General features: G+C 45.7%; 1 protein-coding gene across 1 annotated transcript in view; it reads right to left on the bottom strand.

Annotated features, from left to right (window-relative positions):
- ASAH1 (N-acylsphingosine amidohydrolase 1) overlaps positions 1–2,595 on the bottom strand; it is a 28,999-nt gene extending 26,404 nt beyond the window's left edge. Inside the window, exon 1 of the mRNA XM_045821376.1 lies at positions 2,443–2,595. Within this exon, the coding sequence (XP_045677332.1) occupies positions 2,443–2,520 (78 nt within the window). The 5' untranslated portion in view covers positions 2,521–2,595. The remainder of the gene's footprint in view (positions 1–2,442) is intronic.
- Between the last annotated feature and the right edge of the window lie 13,673 nt (positions 2,596–16,268).

Genomic DNA, 16,268 nt, shown 5'->3' on the forward strand with positions numbered 1-16,268 from the left:
CGACCCAATGGCTTCCCACGGTTTTTAGGACAGAGTCCAAAATCATGAACAAGGTCTAAGAGCCCTCTCCCGGTACTTCTGCGTCACCCTCGGGGCCACCGTCTCTTCACGGGTCTCCTCATGGAATCAATAGGAAAGGATGACTCAGGAAGTCCTCACAATAGGCTAGAGTCTGAAAGGCCTCAAAAACAAGAAGAAACAAAGCCCACAGACATTCCGAGAGTCATATGATTTTTTGTTTGTGACTTAAAGCGGGTCCTCATTATTCACATGCGTCAGAAGCAGTTTTGAAGTATCTTTTGTCCCTACGTGGTTACCAGCAGCTTATCATATAAAATGATTCAAAGTTAACAACTGCATGCTCTTGTCAGAGACTGAGGTCATGAAACGTCTGTAGCTTCCAGCCAGAGGCTCCCAGAATTTCCCAGATCAGTGAAAAAAGGAACAGGGACCCCAGCGCACGGGAGTCCGATTCTTGATGCTCCCAGGAGGCGATGTTAAACCAAACAAAGCAAAACCCCACAAACGTAACAGAAAGAATGTTTTAACAACAAAAATTGAAAAGCCGTAAAATCAGAATAACAGTGAGCATTCTGATTTAATAATTTTAGCTTCACGCCCTCATTTTTTCTCATTCCATTAAAGACTTAGGAAAGCAGCTTCCCACATGGACACCAGTAGCAGGACGAGATTTTCACAACCACTGTGGCAGGTAAGAACTGTTCAATTCATGAAGACTGCTGCGTCTTCTTGTTTCAGAAAGAGCCTTTGAAATACTGTCGCTTGGAATGGTAAAGTGTAGAGGTCCCCTGACACCTGCAGCGTGTCTGAAGTTCACAACCAGACCTCAGTATTATCGCACGCCGGTCGGACACACAGGGCCAGGCTACGGCTGTTCTCGTCCTGGATACAACCAACCTCACAGCATCCCCACCTCAGCGAAGCTTCCCCGGGGACGAGATAAAAGCAGGGCCACTCACGATTCTGTCTCAGCACAGACAAAAACAAGAGTACTAGGCAACCCACCAAACACCGAACACCCCTTCTCTTGCTAACTTGACTGTTTATTACCCAATCCTGGAATGGCTCCACTTCCTAAAAGCATTCAATGTACAGCAACCCACAATTCCTTCAACCTGTCTCCAAATCACACAACCAAACTGCAAACGACGAAACAGGTTTTTTCTACTTTGTGCTGAAAGGCCCCACAGTTGCCCATGGTGGGCTCTCCCTCACCACAGAGAATAATACTTTGTTCAACTACAGCTATGTTTCCTGAGGGGAAGGGGAGGTTGGCTGAAGGTCACGGACAGTGTCAAAGGAACAAATTCCTTAAAAATTCACGAAATTCCAACCACTTCAAAGCAAATTAATTCCTTATTCACACTAAAGCATACTAATTTTATTTCCCCTTATGCTCTTCCAATCCTTGTCTTCCCATGTATACTGTGCATTTGCCCGTGATTGAAATCACTGCACATAGTATTCTGTATTCTGCCTTTACTTGCTTAACATAACTTTTAAAGGCTGAATAATATTCTGCCATGACTTTATTCGTAAAGCATTTCTCCTTAGAGTAATAAAAGAATTAAGACACACACTGTGGTCCTACTATCAGTATCCTAGCTAAGCTATTCAAGTTCACCCTCGACTAGTCTCAGGTCAGGTGCACCCAAGTCCTCTTTATCTGATTAGCTGACAAAGAAAAATGTAGCCTTGATGCTTTGAAAGAAGAGGCTTATGAAAGAGCACCAGCCTGGGTGTCAAGAGGCTTGAGGTCAGCGTGCTCCAGCAGACAAAAGTGTGACCTCTGGCTAGACATTCTGTCACTAATCCACTTCCTCCTCTGTAAAAGGAGAGTCAGGCTGGGGCCTCGCTGCCTCTTGCAGTTGCATCTGTGTTCCTGGGACTTCCTACCCGGGAAAGAGCCACGGGACGGGCGTTCACATGACTGGGGTGAGGGTGCAGCCGCCACATGGGGCCTGCCTGGGCTGCTCCCACGTCCCCGACTGGGGGACGCCTAGGCCTTCCCCAATGCACTCAGGATCCAGGGCTGCAACTTCAGCAGCTCGTCACCGCGCAGAGAATGCCGAAGTCATCAAGCAGTCCCCCGCTTAACCGAGTTATGTACGCAAGTCGACTGGAACTTTTTCTCTCAGCAGTTCAGAATGCACAAGCCCGGAACTCGTAGAACAAGCGCAATCCCTGAAATTTTAGGGTGTGTAAATCACAAGCACCATCCTGCAGAGATCAGGATTTCCCTAAAAGGTTCCAGCTGTGCCGAGTCAATTCCGCGAGTAGTGTGAGCCCACCCCCCACCCCCCACCCCGCGCGCTGGTAACCACGGACACCTGTAAAGATGCTGCCCGGACCAGGTGTTCCTAGCGCCCCGCCCTACCTGCCACGCCCGCACCTGCGCGCCCCCCGAGCCAGCTCACCCACCGGCGGCGCGTGCTGCGCCACGGCCCAGATGACGGCCACGGTCAGAAAGACGAAGGTTAGGCTACTCCTGCCCTGCATCGTTCCAGCCGCCGAAGCCGCTCCGAGATGCTGGCGGAGGCCTCGATAGACACCTCCAAGGCTGGAAGCAGGCCACGCCCCGCCGCCACGTGACCTACCACCCGGGCTGCACCACTCGAGGTGGGGAGCTGGGTAGGGAGCAGAGGAGACGGGCGGGAAGGACAGGATGGGGCTTATCGGTGTCGCGAAAACAGGGCGACGAGAGCTGGGAGGCTTTCGGCGTGGGGCAGGGACCCCGAGGGTACTCGCCAGTGCTCGCGCTAGGGCCGTGCTCTTGGTCGGACACCCCTCCGCGCGGGCAGTGGTTGGGTCGAGCCGGAGCCCCGCCCAGACCGCTGTGACTTCACCGGGTCTAGCTCCGAGAAACCTCGGCTGGTCCTCGAAGCCGGGTGTGGGGGTCATTTGGGGTCCCAACCTCGAGTGGCACCGAGGAGTGAGGTCCCGCTGCTCTCCGGGCCCGTGCCACCTGTGCAACATCCCTGAACGGCCCAGGGTGAGGTCCGCGCTCAGTCCACTCGGTGTTAATTGCCCGCGAAACAGACCCTAGTCACAAAAGTCGTAAAACGCTACCTAACACGCGACCCCGACCCGTCTTTGCCTTTTGAGGAGGGCAAGCCCGAAGTGAGTGAGGTTATTCAGCCTGACCCTGGGGTCACTGGACAGGCCCAGGTGTCAAGGGGCGGTAGGGAGTACCCCACGGAGACCCCAGGCTGTGAGTTAACTCATTTAGGCTTTCACAGCGGAGTGACCGGTCACCGAATTTTGGCTTCAGTTACTGAGAGGCGCGCACCTTCCTGATGTATTCCGCCATCCAGCGGCTGTGTGTTCTGAGCTGTGCTAAACCCGGGGGGAGGGCAGCCTGCACCTGAAAAGCAGGTATTTGTTTGGCATCCGTGCTTCTGTGGACGCTATCACCCTCGTAGGATGAGTTAGTAATAAGCCCAACAGGAAAGTCTCTCTGGGTTCCAGTTTCTGATGGGGCTTTGACATTTCAGCTAGCATTCTTTGTTTATGTAAAACTCAGAATGCAGTCACTAACATCTTCGTATATTTATTTTTGTCTTGCGCATGTGATTCTGTGAAATTGCAATTTTACCCATTTGTATTCCTTAGAAAAACAATTTTTTGTTGGAGATTTGGAAATGAGAATTTGATGTTTCGAGGGTTTTTTCCCCCTAGACATTTTTTTTTGGGGGGGGATGCTAGATGAGTGTTTCTCTTGGAGGAGGAAGTTTGACTTTTGAAACATACCACATGATCAAAGTGGTTTCTGATTCAACAGTAAGCAAGCAGATTGTAGAAATGTTCACTAACCCGACAAATATTTACTGTCAATTTACAGTGTACCAAGCATTGTAGGACAAGCAGAGAACCAAAAAAGACAAGGAATTCCTCCCTTATGATGTTTTCGATCTGGATGAGAAATGAATCCAGGTGTTATGTAGCATCCTACATAAGGAAACTTATGTTGGATGTTAGCAGGTGATAAGTACCAAACAGAAAAAGAGTAAGGGAGATCAAGAGTGGGGAGAGTTGCAATGTTAAATAAGATGGGTGGCATTGGCGTTACCGACGAAGTGACGTTTGAGCAGAGATTTGGAGGAGGTGAGGGAGGGAGGTTTGTGGGTGCCCGGGGAAGAGGAGTCCAGGCAGACGAAGTAGCTTGTATGAAGGTTCCAGTGTGAGAATGGGCCTGGCGTGTTCTGCAGGAAGTCCGTGTGGGTGCAGCAGAAGGAAGCAGGGAAAGAAGTAGGTAAGTATGGGAGATAAGTGGGGTAGGGCAGATGGTATCTGCCACTAGAAGTCTTTGTAAGCTTCTGGCTTTATTCTAGGCAAATGTGTAACGTGCAAATAGGTTGGATTACCTTGGACCTAGAGTACTCCCATCTTTTCGTGTATAAATGGCTATGTGGATCGAAGATCATTCACCTTAAATACTGCTGAGGGCACTTTGAACATGTCACCAAGCACATTTTTTTACCCTGTGAGAGGAGATTAATTGGTGGTTAAGTGGTGTGGCAAAATCAGATTCTTTAGGCAGAAAACATTAATTATCATGGTATTCTTGCACACAACTTTCTTATAACTTTGCCTTTAACTTTCAAAGACCTTTTCTATGCTGTTGATTCCATTTTCAGACAAATTAAGAATTGAATCTACTTCCCTAAAATTATACCATTTTATGCATGTTTTTTTCTTACACATACATCCTTTTTTTTTTTTAAACCCACTCCATTCTTCAATACCAGCCATGTACAGAGAGCCAAGGCAGAGCGTGTGGCCATAGGGAACTTTGCCGTGGTTTGAGGCATACTGACATATTAATAGCAAATGGTATTTAAATAGACCAATGAAGGGCTGTCAATGGGAAGGGTGGTTCAACTACTACCTTCACAACAAGCATCAAGTATAGGACTTGGATAACCAGTTGAGTATGCGAGAGTCAGCATCAGTAATCAGATTGTTTATCAGAATAGCTGAAGTGCTTGGCAGGCTGTGGACCTTCTCCAGTCTCCTGCCTAACATTCCGAGCTTCCTGAGGTGGAACCTTGGTTTAACACCATTGCAGTCTAACCACCCCACCCTGAATGAACTCTGCCACACATACCACCACATTGCCCAGAACAGGTGCGACTTGATTGGTAAAACTGAATATTCAAAAATTTGCACCGGAAGTCCAAAAAATATGGAACCGATATTTCAGTTCCAAAAATAAATATTTACCCGAGTCTTAACCAATGAGCTATTTTGTTTCAAGAAAAAAGCTTATTATGTTTAAAATGTAATCTGAGTTTCAAGGCTTAGATTTTTGTCCATTTCAGGAGAATGAAAGATACTAAAAATGGAAAATAAGAGATCATGCAAAAACGGTTACACAATCCTTCCTCTCCAGTAGCTTTGTCACACTAAGAAAAAGCACTTGCTTTTGGCTTTACTTTTCTACAGAAAAATATGTTAAATCATTACCTTCAGCTTAAGGTATTCCAGTGTACACCTACAAATGTAGTGCTTACGTTAAACCTCATTGCCCTCCCCATAGAGTGTCAAAATAAAATAGTTACTTAACTATCCATCACTTTTCACTTATCTTTCTGTTTCTTGTGAAATATTTTTGAACCCCTCCGACATGTTAGAGCTTCAAGAGCCTTTTATCCTTCCTCCGCTTTCTTTGGTAAGACCTGTGGTTCTGACCTGATTTGTCAATTCAGCTCACATCCAGTAATCTCTAAATCTCTTTGTCGTTTTGACTTTATATTCTTGCATAGTTTCATTTTCACGTAAACCATTGCAGTTACCTATGTAATGCTCCAACCGGTTGTTTCTTCCAAGTTCGTGATTTATTCATATGTTCTCTCAATCAGTTCTGAGCACTTACTCTAGGTGCTGGATAGACTAGGGCCCGCCTGGCTATCAGTCTCATGGTAGAAGCAAATGAAGATTGGGGGAAATGTGAATCAAACAAGTATCTGGACAACTCTCAATGCATTTAGCCTGGTATTGCATACTCTAACCTCTGGTTGAAGATAGTGGATGTTTTTCGAGCCTCAGTTGCTCTCCATCACAAAGCAGCCACCTGATTAGGATGAGCCGTATCCTATCCTTAGTCTTACCTGCAGAGGTGGGCCCTGGTTGCCTGACCTTTAGGTGACCCTGTCCCTTTTGGCCCAGTTCTTGATTTTAGCCTTAGTCACTTGGACTCTTGAATCCAACAGGCCCTGGTCTGAAGATCAGGGCTTTTGTCCTAAGGTTGAGGCTCTTCTAACAGGAAAGAGTGAGTTGGTCATCCTCATTGCTGCTGGCATTCGTGCTGTAAACCTGAAGGGAACCACCGCACTGTGGACAACACAGAGGAAAGAAACTGGGTCATTAGGACATTGCTCAGCTGCTGAATCAACCAATCATGGAGCCTGTCCAACAACTGGACTCTTCATTAATGTGAGCCACTGACTGCTCTTTATTATTTAAGTGAGGTCAGGTTCGTTTGCTTGCAAGTTGAATTATTGTATCTGAGGGTATGCTAATAGATTGGCACACTAAAATAGGTATTTCTGCCTTTGCAAGAGCAGAGTAGGATTTATTGTAAAACTATAACACAAGCCTCTTCCAAACCTTCTACCTAATTTTACACTTGCAATTCTTTTTTTTTTTTTTTTTTTTTTAAAGAGGATCATCCAAATTATATAAGCTTCAGGCCTGGATCTACCATCAGATGTTTTGGGGAGGAAGCTTCTACCTTTCTCTTGAATCACTCAATTCCTGTCTCCTTAAGGGAGGAGTGACTGACTTAATTGGTGAGTAGCTGGAAGGGTCACGTGTGGGGCCTGGCCTCTCTGGCTCTGTCATTCAGACCTGCCTGCCCACAGCGGTCAGCTCACGGCAGCAAGCAAGCCCTGGACAACGAGAGCGATGGGGGCAGCATTTGTAGCCTTTGGCCATGACTTCCAATATTAGCACGTCTCCAGCAAACTTGTAAAACACCGTGTTAACAGGATGGCTGCAAAGACTGAAGGAAGCCTCGCAGAAGGCCGGCAGGGGGAGGTGTGGAGAGAAGGTATCCAAGACTGGAGCCTTGTGGGAGGGCTGGTGTCTGCTCTCTGCAAAACCCAGCCTCATCGGCCCTCAGTTTATCCCCCTTCATGTGAGAAACTAGCTGTGCTCGTGGGCGCCAGTTTGCATCTGCCAAGTGACTGAGTGTCTAAGTTCATTCCGGAGGAGAAAGAGTTGGGTTCCCACCTTGGCCTCTATTTCAGTGTGATCCGCAGCCATAAAGCTGTGCTTGATCCCCGTCTGATGCCTGTGTATAATACTTCTCAATTGTTTCCCAACTCGGAGTGGTAGGGACAAGACCTTCCCCCCTGAAATGACAACGGAAGCCAGCAAAAACAATGGCAGTAATAATACATGCTGGATAAGCGCTATATGACCAACTAACAGTACCACGCAGATAACTATGTTAGGAAAGATACGCATGTGATACAAATACGAATTTCTGATCTCAGGGAGCTCACAACTGAAAAGAAAAACAGCGCTAATAATAAAAGCTTTTGAAGCTGACCACAATTCGGACATATTTTATATGTTCGGTCCTATCAGGTTGCACCATATGAAATTGCCGTCTTTGTAGGTTAAAAGGCAGCTGAATATCAACACTGCCACATGGCCAACCTAATGATACCAACGTCCAAAACATTCCCAACAATCTGACTGGGCTGGGGAGCTACTGCCATCACACCGAAGACACGCGCCCCTCGCCCCTCGGATTTCCACACACCCGTCTCGCTGGCACTCTTCCCAAGAAGATTCCTGTCCACGTTCCTGATGATCGAACTGCCCACAAAGACAATCCTGCCACTATTCTGGTTTCTTGGTTTCTCGACCTCTTCTCTTGCAATGCTCTTGGCTTCTATTTTATCTCAAATACCGCACTCCACGATTGCGTCTTAGATCCTGGAGCACTTACTGCATTTTCCTCCGGAATGCCACTCTCTGTTGCTGCTGCTCTGCCGCACTGGCCGCCTCCTGCACGTCCTCCTCCTCAGCGGGTGCCCCGGGCTCAGTGTTCGGATGCCTTTCTTCTTCATCTGTGCTCACCCCTTATGTGATCTCACCCAATTTGAAGACTTGAATGCCTTTTTTATATTGGTAAGTCTCAAATTTATGTCACTAGCTTACCTCTGTTCCCTGAACTCAGGCCCTTACATCTCGCAATGTTCTCAACATCATCTCCTGTGGATATCTAATAGGCATTTTACTAAACTCATCGTGTCTAAAAATGAACTCTTTTCTCTCTCTCCATCCACACTGTCCCTTTCTCAACCCTCCCTGTCTCGGTAAATGGCAAATCCATTCTCCAGTTTGCTTAGGCCAAAGATCTTACAGTTACTTTTGACTTTTCTTTCTTACCACACATCCAGCAAATGCTACTGGCTCTGCCCTCAAAATATATTACATGCAGAATCCAATGAATTCGCACCAGTTCTGCCTCTGCCTTGGCCCAGGTTTTCCTCTGGATAATTACAATGAACTTGTAATGGGTTTCCCTGCCTTCCCCATCAGCTGTCTGCTGTGCACATGAGTCAGATCACGCCATTCCTCTCCTCAAAACCCTTCAGTGAGTGAAAGCCAAGGATCTCACAGTGGCCTACAAGGCCGCTTAGGATCTGGCCGGCCTCCTGCTACCTCTCCGATCTCACACCCTTCCCGTTTCCCCTTTTCTCATGATGAGGAACTTTGTAGTTATTGCTCCTACACTCTAGAAGGTTCTTTCCCAGATATATATCTATGTGGAGTACACAGATGCTCAACTAGCCCCTCATTAGGAAGGCCTTCCTACAGCACCATAGGTAGTACGAGACTCCCCAGGTTCTCCTCATCCCCCTCTCCTCCCTTGGCCTGACTCTGGATGTCATCACCATCGTGTGTTAGGCACATGTGCTTTTCATTCAATTAGTGTCTGTCGTCTTCTGACCAGAATGTAAGCTCTGGAGGGAGGGGATTGTGTTTTGCTTGCTGCCCAGCCTCAGCCCCTAGAACAGTGTCTGGCACATAATGACAGCACGCAACAACAAATGTTTGTTGAATAACTAAAATAACTAAAGGAACGGCATTAACATCATATACCAAATGGTGTTTAAAATAATATAAGGTATCACCAAATTACAAATGGATTGTTTTCTGGAAGTTTTTAAGTCAGATGTTTGGAAATCACCATGCGTTTTCCACATGAATATGAAGTAAGCGCTGTTATTACCCCATCTCATGGTTGAGAAATCTGAGGCTTGGGTTAAGTAACTATGCTCAGATTTCTGATTCCAAGGCATAGACACCTTACACTGAATTCCCAGACCAGGCCACAAAACCTCTGTAAGTTGTACAGTTGTGATTTAAAACATTTTATAAAAAGGAAAGACTGCAATGAAAGACACCCATCTTAATACACAAACAGCTTTATTTAGAGTCTGGATTGCCCTCCTAGCTTTTTAGATTGCTCGTTCAATTACATCTACTCCCTGATGGGTCTTTGTGCTTTTCGTCATCTGTCTGCTTTCTTCCCCCCATCAGGCTCCCCATTTTCTTGCTGCCCCCCCCCCCCCGTCCAGCTTAGATTCCAAGGTCCATCACTTCAACTACTTGCCAACCAAATGTATTAGATGTTCTTGCTGTTTGTCCGTTCACTGTGCATTCTGGGAAATCCCAGCCCTGCACGAATACAGCCTGGGCTACTGAATTCTGCTTTGCCGAATAGGTATCATTAGAAATCAAAACAAAAATTTACGCCCCTCCACATACTACACAGCAAATCTGAATCTCATGCACTTTATCTCTCCCCTAACCACTCTTCTCAGAACTTTGATCATCTGCTCTTTGTTCCGTTACTCTTAGATTAACTTACCTTCTTCATGGAGAAAATATAAACTCTAGAGGGGGAACTACCTCACCTCTCTGCTGCCAAGTCAACTCGTGGGTCTGTACCCGTCCCCATTCTTCCTACCCCAGCCCTGCCGCAGTGGGGAGGTTGTCTCTCCTGTTTAAGTCCAGTTTCTCCACGTGCCACCTGGGTTCCTGCTTCTACTGCCTTTTCTGGAATACCATGCCATAAATTATGCCTTCTCTCTCTTGCATTTCAACCTCTTCTTCTCGATTGGCTCTTGACATTAGCATTTAAGCATACTCAAGTCTTTCCTTTGTTAAGGGGAAAAATTCTCCCTTGGATCCTGTTGCTAACACCACTCACCAGTCCTCAAAAGAGTACTACACTGGAAATTCCCCCAAGCAAATCCATGGGCTGGAATCAGGTCATCAGGAGATGTCGATGCATCTGTGATGAACTAAGAAACAGATAAGTTAATGTTGTCCATGTCTACCCATTTAGCAAGTTCAAGATAGGTATGTTAGATTAAGGTTACCAGTTGTCTTCTCCTGAGGACTGTCTTTTATTTGGATGTTATATCCTTCAAACTTTTTTCTTTTGAAATTTAATACTCCTTTATAAAATTATGGCACTAGTTGGTAGGGTTTTTTTAAAGATTTTATTTATTTATTTTTAGAGAGAAGGGAAGGGAGGGAGAGACACACACATACATCCATGTGCAAGAGATACATTGACCAGTTGCTTCTTGCATGCCCCAGCACGCAAGCCACTGAGCCACACCAGCCAGGGCTAGTTGGTAGTTTTTAAAAAATATTTCTGCTTGGCAGAACAAAAACTTGTTCATCCTGTCCAAATAATAAAAAGTCTTTTGCATTTCCTATTGTTCCTTCAAATTAAAGAGTATGCAGCCAAATTTATTGTATTACTCTCCTTATTTCTACTTACCCACCAACACTTCCTAATCTGGATATCAAACCAGTCACTCCCCTATCGAGGTACCTGGTGAGTGCTGTAGTGCGAATTTCATTTCACTAGTCCTTCAGCATGTTAAAAAAAATGGACCCCCCTTTTCCTTAACAAGCTCCCCCTTTATGGCTTCCGTCATATTACATTCTACTGGTTTTCAGAATCCTTGCCTGCATGCCTTTCCTCAGACTTTCTCAGCTCCTCTGCACTAGGCCACACTAGTACTGGAGTCCCCAGATCGCTGTCATATCTGTGCATCTTACTCTCTTCTGTGGGCCAAGTGATCTCATTCTCGTGGCTTCCTGGCCCATTCTGAGTCTGCGAGCTCCACGTGGTTGCTCTTCAGCACCTCGTGACACGTCACACTGAGCTCACCAGTTTTTCTTCCCCCCGCCCCCCAACAACAGCCTGCTCTTCCTCCACCTCAATAAGTGGCTTTGCCACCCACGCTAATGCTCAAGCAAGAAATTTAGGAATTGCTCATGACCCCTCTTTCCCTGTCTCTTACATTTAATTATGAAGGCAGTTAATTATGTTTAAAACAATTCTGAAATCTGCCATCCTCTCTGCACCTCCCTGCCAACACCCGGATTTGGGTTCCCATAATATCTTCCTTTTGGCACTGCAGTCTCTTCCTAAGTGGACTGATTCATAGTTCTCTCTCTTGCCCTTATCCCAAATATCCTCTCAACTGCAGTCAAAGGTCTTTCAGAAATGCAAACTTAATACTATCACTTCCTTGCTTAATACCTTATGGTGATTTTCCATCCCCCTGCAGCCAAGTCCAGACCCCAACATGGCTCAGAAGGCTCTGCCTCTGCTCAGAAGATGGACTGCCTCCGACTTCCTCTCTGGCTTTCTTTCTTTCTTTCTTTCTTTCTTTTTTTTCTTTCTCTTGCCTTACTGCTCCTGCTCACCGGGTTCTGGCGCGCGGACTGTTCTCTCCCAGCCATGCCCTGGCGCATGTGCGTCCTACTCGTCTCTCACAATTCAGCTTAATTTAGGTCCCCCCAGGGGAGCCTTCCCTGACCTGCAGCTTTCCAAAGTGTAGTCGGCCCGTACGTAAATCAGTTCTCAGAGAGCCTGCACTTTTCCTTGTCAGCACTTTGCACAATAATAATTATTTGATTACTTATTATTTGTTTAGTCTGCCTTTTTAAATTATCTATCTGTCTTAATAAATAATAATCTATCTTAGTAAACTATCAAGGCAGGGATCATGCCTATGTTGTTTATTACTATATCTGCAATATCTAGCTATATATTAATATCTAGGTTATATATGTAACTAGTTAATTCCTACTTTTGCTACCTCTCTACTATTTTGATATGTAGGTTTTTCATGAAAATTTGGATTATTTTGTAATTTTAATTTGATTTCTTCCTTGATGTATGAGTTTAAAAAATAAAAATTTTCCAAATGTGTAGGATTTTAAATTTATCTTTTAAAAACACTCCTTGTATGCTTGAACTTTCTGTTTTCCTTAGCTCTGTGTTAATTTCTGTAATATAAATTCCAAGAGGGAGTAGTTTTTGCATTTTTGATGGTTTTCTTTGTATTGTGTGTAGGTGTTTTATATGGTCAGTATATTAGAGAATGGTAAAGAAATTAGTATTCTTTCATAAACTCCTATCTACTCCCTGTGGATAAGAAACATTGCTCACAAATATAAGTTAATTCCATAAGTTATCTTTTGTTGATTTCTCAATAATTCATTGAATTTTGCAGAATCTATGGTCTCTATAGCACCTTGCTTATTTTTGGAGGCTAACTGTATGGTTAAGCATGGAGTCAACTCTTGTGTATGTTCCCTATGCCTGAGAAAAATATGAATCTTCTTATATGAAATGTTCTTTACACATCCTTTAGGTCAGAGGTCCCCACCTCCAGGCCGCGGACTCTACCACCTGGGCCTGCTGGGAGCTGGGCCGCAGTCGGAGGGGAGCTTGAATGCACAGCTCTTTAATCATCCCCAAACCACCCCCCACTGGGTAAAGGGTGAAAGGCATTCAGAGTTCGAGATGGGGATTTTCAATCTAGGAAGAAGGTGCAGCAAAAGCAAAATGTAGAACTTAGCATCTCTGCAGTTACTTTACAGTAGTATAAAAGCTTAGCAGACCAGAGGTGACAGGCTTTTTAAAGCGGTGAGGTCATAATAGTGTGGAAGCTGAGGCCAGTGAAACGGAGGATGGGCGGCTCGGTGAGAGGACCACTGTGACCCCGGTCTCAGGGGCTGGAGGACGCTGAGGAAGAGCAGGGCAGAACTGCGGTGGTGATGGGTGGGGGTGATAGGAGCTTCCAGGTTGAGTGGATGGGTGATGAGGAGTTTCAACCTGGGACTTGGGGCCATGGTACATGATCCTCCAACTCTGGCCGCGCTAGGAGGAGAGCCGAATTCAGCTTGGAAAAAATCAGAAGGGGCATTTTCATGGGAGAGTCAAGAGCAAATTTGTTTACTGGAAATTTTCATTGACCCTTCTGCTAACTGCTTAAGCCTTCGCCCATTTTTCTGCACGTGAAAGAGCGCAAAGGTGTGGAAAGAGGTTTTGGCAACAAAGGAACGTGGATAAAGAAAAGGTGGTTGGTGATCATGGGTGCAGAGGTACAGAAACAGCGATGGGACATATCGAAGGCCTTCTTGAGAGGATTTCAGGACTAAAAATGAGGAACACGGAAACATGCAAGAAGGCTCTGATTCTGTAGGCAGCTGGGGAGATTATTTCCCTGAACAGCAGTGGGAAGGGATACATTTAAACAGTTCTTGCTGCTGTGCTTGGACGACGGTCTAAACTAGGACTTGAGGGCTGAGGAACTGCGGAACAGCCTCGGTTGGTCCAAGGCCCACTGGCCCTTTCCCACACGTCACCACACTGCTGACACGTCGTGCAGGTAGCATCGGGCTGAATGAGTGCTGGTGGTTGGCTAAACTAGTATCTTAACTTTGAGTTCTCCTGAACCTAGGTATGTACCCAGGCTTTTCCTGGTGTTAGTAAAATAAAGGCAAAAAGAAAAGGGAAATATGCCTCGGGAATATATTTAGAAGCAGGATAAGAAAATAGGGGATAATATGCAGTGATACCCACATAAGGAAATAATAAAGAAGAGAGAAGAGACATTGGAAGCTTAAAGCATTGCCAATTTTATTCTTCCCCGTGATTGTAGCTCTGTTTTCTGTGTATAAGGTTAGAAGTTATGACTTGACTCCTTACTCTGGTCTTACTTGAGTTTCTACCTTTCTGAAGGAATGAAGAGATGTGCTTTGTTTCCTTTGTTCTCTCCCTCACAATTCCGCTCACCTCTGAGGACCAGGATTGGGAAACTGCCCGGAGGAAAAACCAACACTAAGGAGCAGCGCTACGCCCCAGGCTGTCTCCGGCGGCACTCAGCTCGGGATTGCAGAACCTCACTAGATCTGTACAGCGCTGCAAGATACACACCTGCAGGTTTGAGTTGACGAGTCCTCGCTGTACACTCTGAGAACGGAGACTACATTCTCCAAGAAACACAAAGGCAGTGTTGAAACACCAGGCTAAATGGAAGGAATGCACCTGGTTTCTCCGTCGTAGAAAACAAGCCTCAGTACTACGTAAGGCAAGAGTGCCAGTGCCATAGAGTTAAACAGAAATACACCGAGTCGTGCCAGAGACGTTCCTGAGGAATAGGGCACAAGAAATGTCAACGAGCAAAACCTGCCTTAGCACCGTCAAGTTCCCTTCATGAAATAGGCACTTGAAAGAAATTGTAAACTAATGGAGAGAAAAGGGGAAATAAAGGTATGGAATTATTCTTTTAAATTTGTTCCTAATCTTTTCATTAAATTAAATGGGTTTCAATATGTAGGAGTCAGAAAAAAAGTTTAATAGTCTTTATTTGCATTAAGCCGCTCAGGCTAATATTATTGATTAGGACAATAACATACAAGAATAATTTCATGAAAACAAAGTCATCATGATTTCCCACCCCAGTGAAGAAAACTATCATGTCATAACAATTTGGCTAATACAATACAGTATTAAGTCAGCGTGTTTTAATACGTTCTTCTGTGTCATAAGAGTTTAGAAAACTGAGTAAGTATAGTTTCTGCAGCCGTGGGTCGAAGCCACGGGCTGGTGAGTGTCCGCACTGGGGTGGGCCCAGGAACTCCAGTGCTTGGGGGCCTGCTGGGTTATCTGGTTTGCTGAGGCTGTTTTAGGAATTCAGGGATATTTTAAGATGTATGAATGTATTCGTATATTTTAATGACTTCTTTGTTGCTATTATTATTATTATCTGTGTGTGTGTGTAGGGTGTTAGAGTTACCACCTGTATGGAGACCCAGGCAGGCCCTTCATCTGAGTCTGAGCCAGTCCTGCCGGAGCTTCTTGTCCCGCACCACCCCTCTCTCACACACACAGACGTCAGCTTGGGGCAAAATACTAAAAAATTATCTAAAGCTAATGGGGAGTGACCACAAGCATGCAGACTTGAGGGGAGTTAATTCTGATAAGAAGGGAATCGTATTTTTAACTCGTTTGCAGTTTGGATAGGCCCCAGGCAGTGCCCCTGGGAGCGATGAAAACTCACGGGGAACCCTCCAGTGGTGCTAGCGCAGGACTCAGCGGACAGGTCCAGAGCAGAGGACAGCGTCCGGAGTGACCGAGGAGTGTGGGACGGGAGGCGAGGTCTTGAGTAGGAGAGCACCGGAGGGTGGCCACGCGGCCACTGATCTCCGACCCCACACCCCTGGGGTGGACCCCAGGCAGCCCAGCCTGACAGAAGGGACCACACAGAGATTCCAGCTGTTGCCACTGGAGGGGGAGACAGCACTTGGAGCTTGAGATCAATCAAGTTAACTGTCTATTATACGAACAGACGAAAATGTTTCAGAGGAACAAAACAGACTTCACAGTGTCTGTAATGCATGACCCACAGTGCCCAGAATACAATCTAATTACATCAGACATGAGAAATCATCAGACGTCACCAAAGAAAAGGTGAGCAGTGGAGAACGCCCCCAGACGCCCAGGATGTTATAGAGCTAGTGGACGAGGGTTCCCAAGGGAGCTGTTACAGCTCTGACCCCACAAACGAGAACAAACCCACCAAAACCTGCTTAGTGGACAGGAAGTTCCAACAGAGAACGGGAAACTGCAACCTCACGGGGATTCCAGAAGCGAAAGAGAGTGTCCGAGATTAAACAGTCACCGGGACAGGGGACAGCAGTTCGGAGATGGTAAAATAGTAAGAATGTCAGTAAATGTACAGGTAGAAAAACCGAAATAACCTAATCTGAAAAACATGGGCAGTCAAAATATGGTGTGGGGACCTTTTTTTTTTTGGTTAGTGCTTTTATTGTATATAAGCTTTAAAAAATGAAATTGTAGTTGACATACAGTATTAGTTCCAGGTGCACAACACAGTGACTCAGCA

This window comes from Phyllostomus hastatus, unplaced genomic scaffold (assembly GCF_019186645.2).
Source record: "Phyllostomus hastatus isolate PE091 unplaced genomic scaffold, TTU_PhHast_1.1 phas_scaffold_46, whole genome shotgun sequence".
NCBI classification, from domain to species: Eukaryota; Metazoa; Chordata; class Mammalia; order Chiroptera; family Phyllostomidae; genus Phyllostomus; species Phyllostomus hastatus.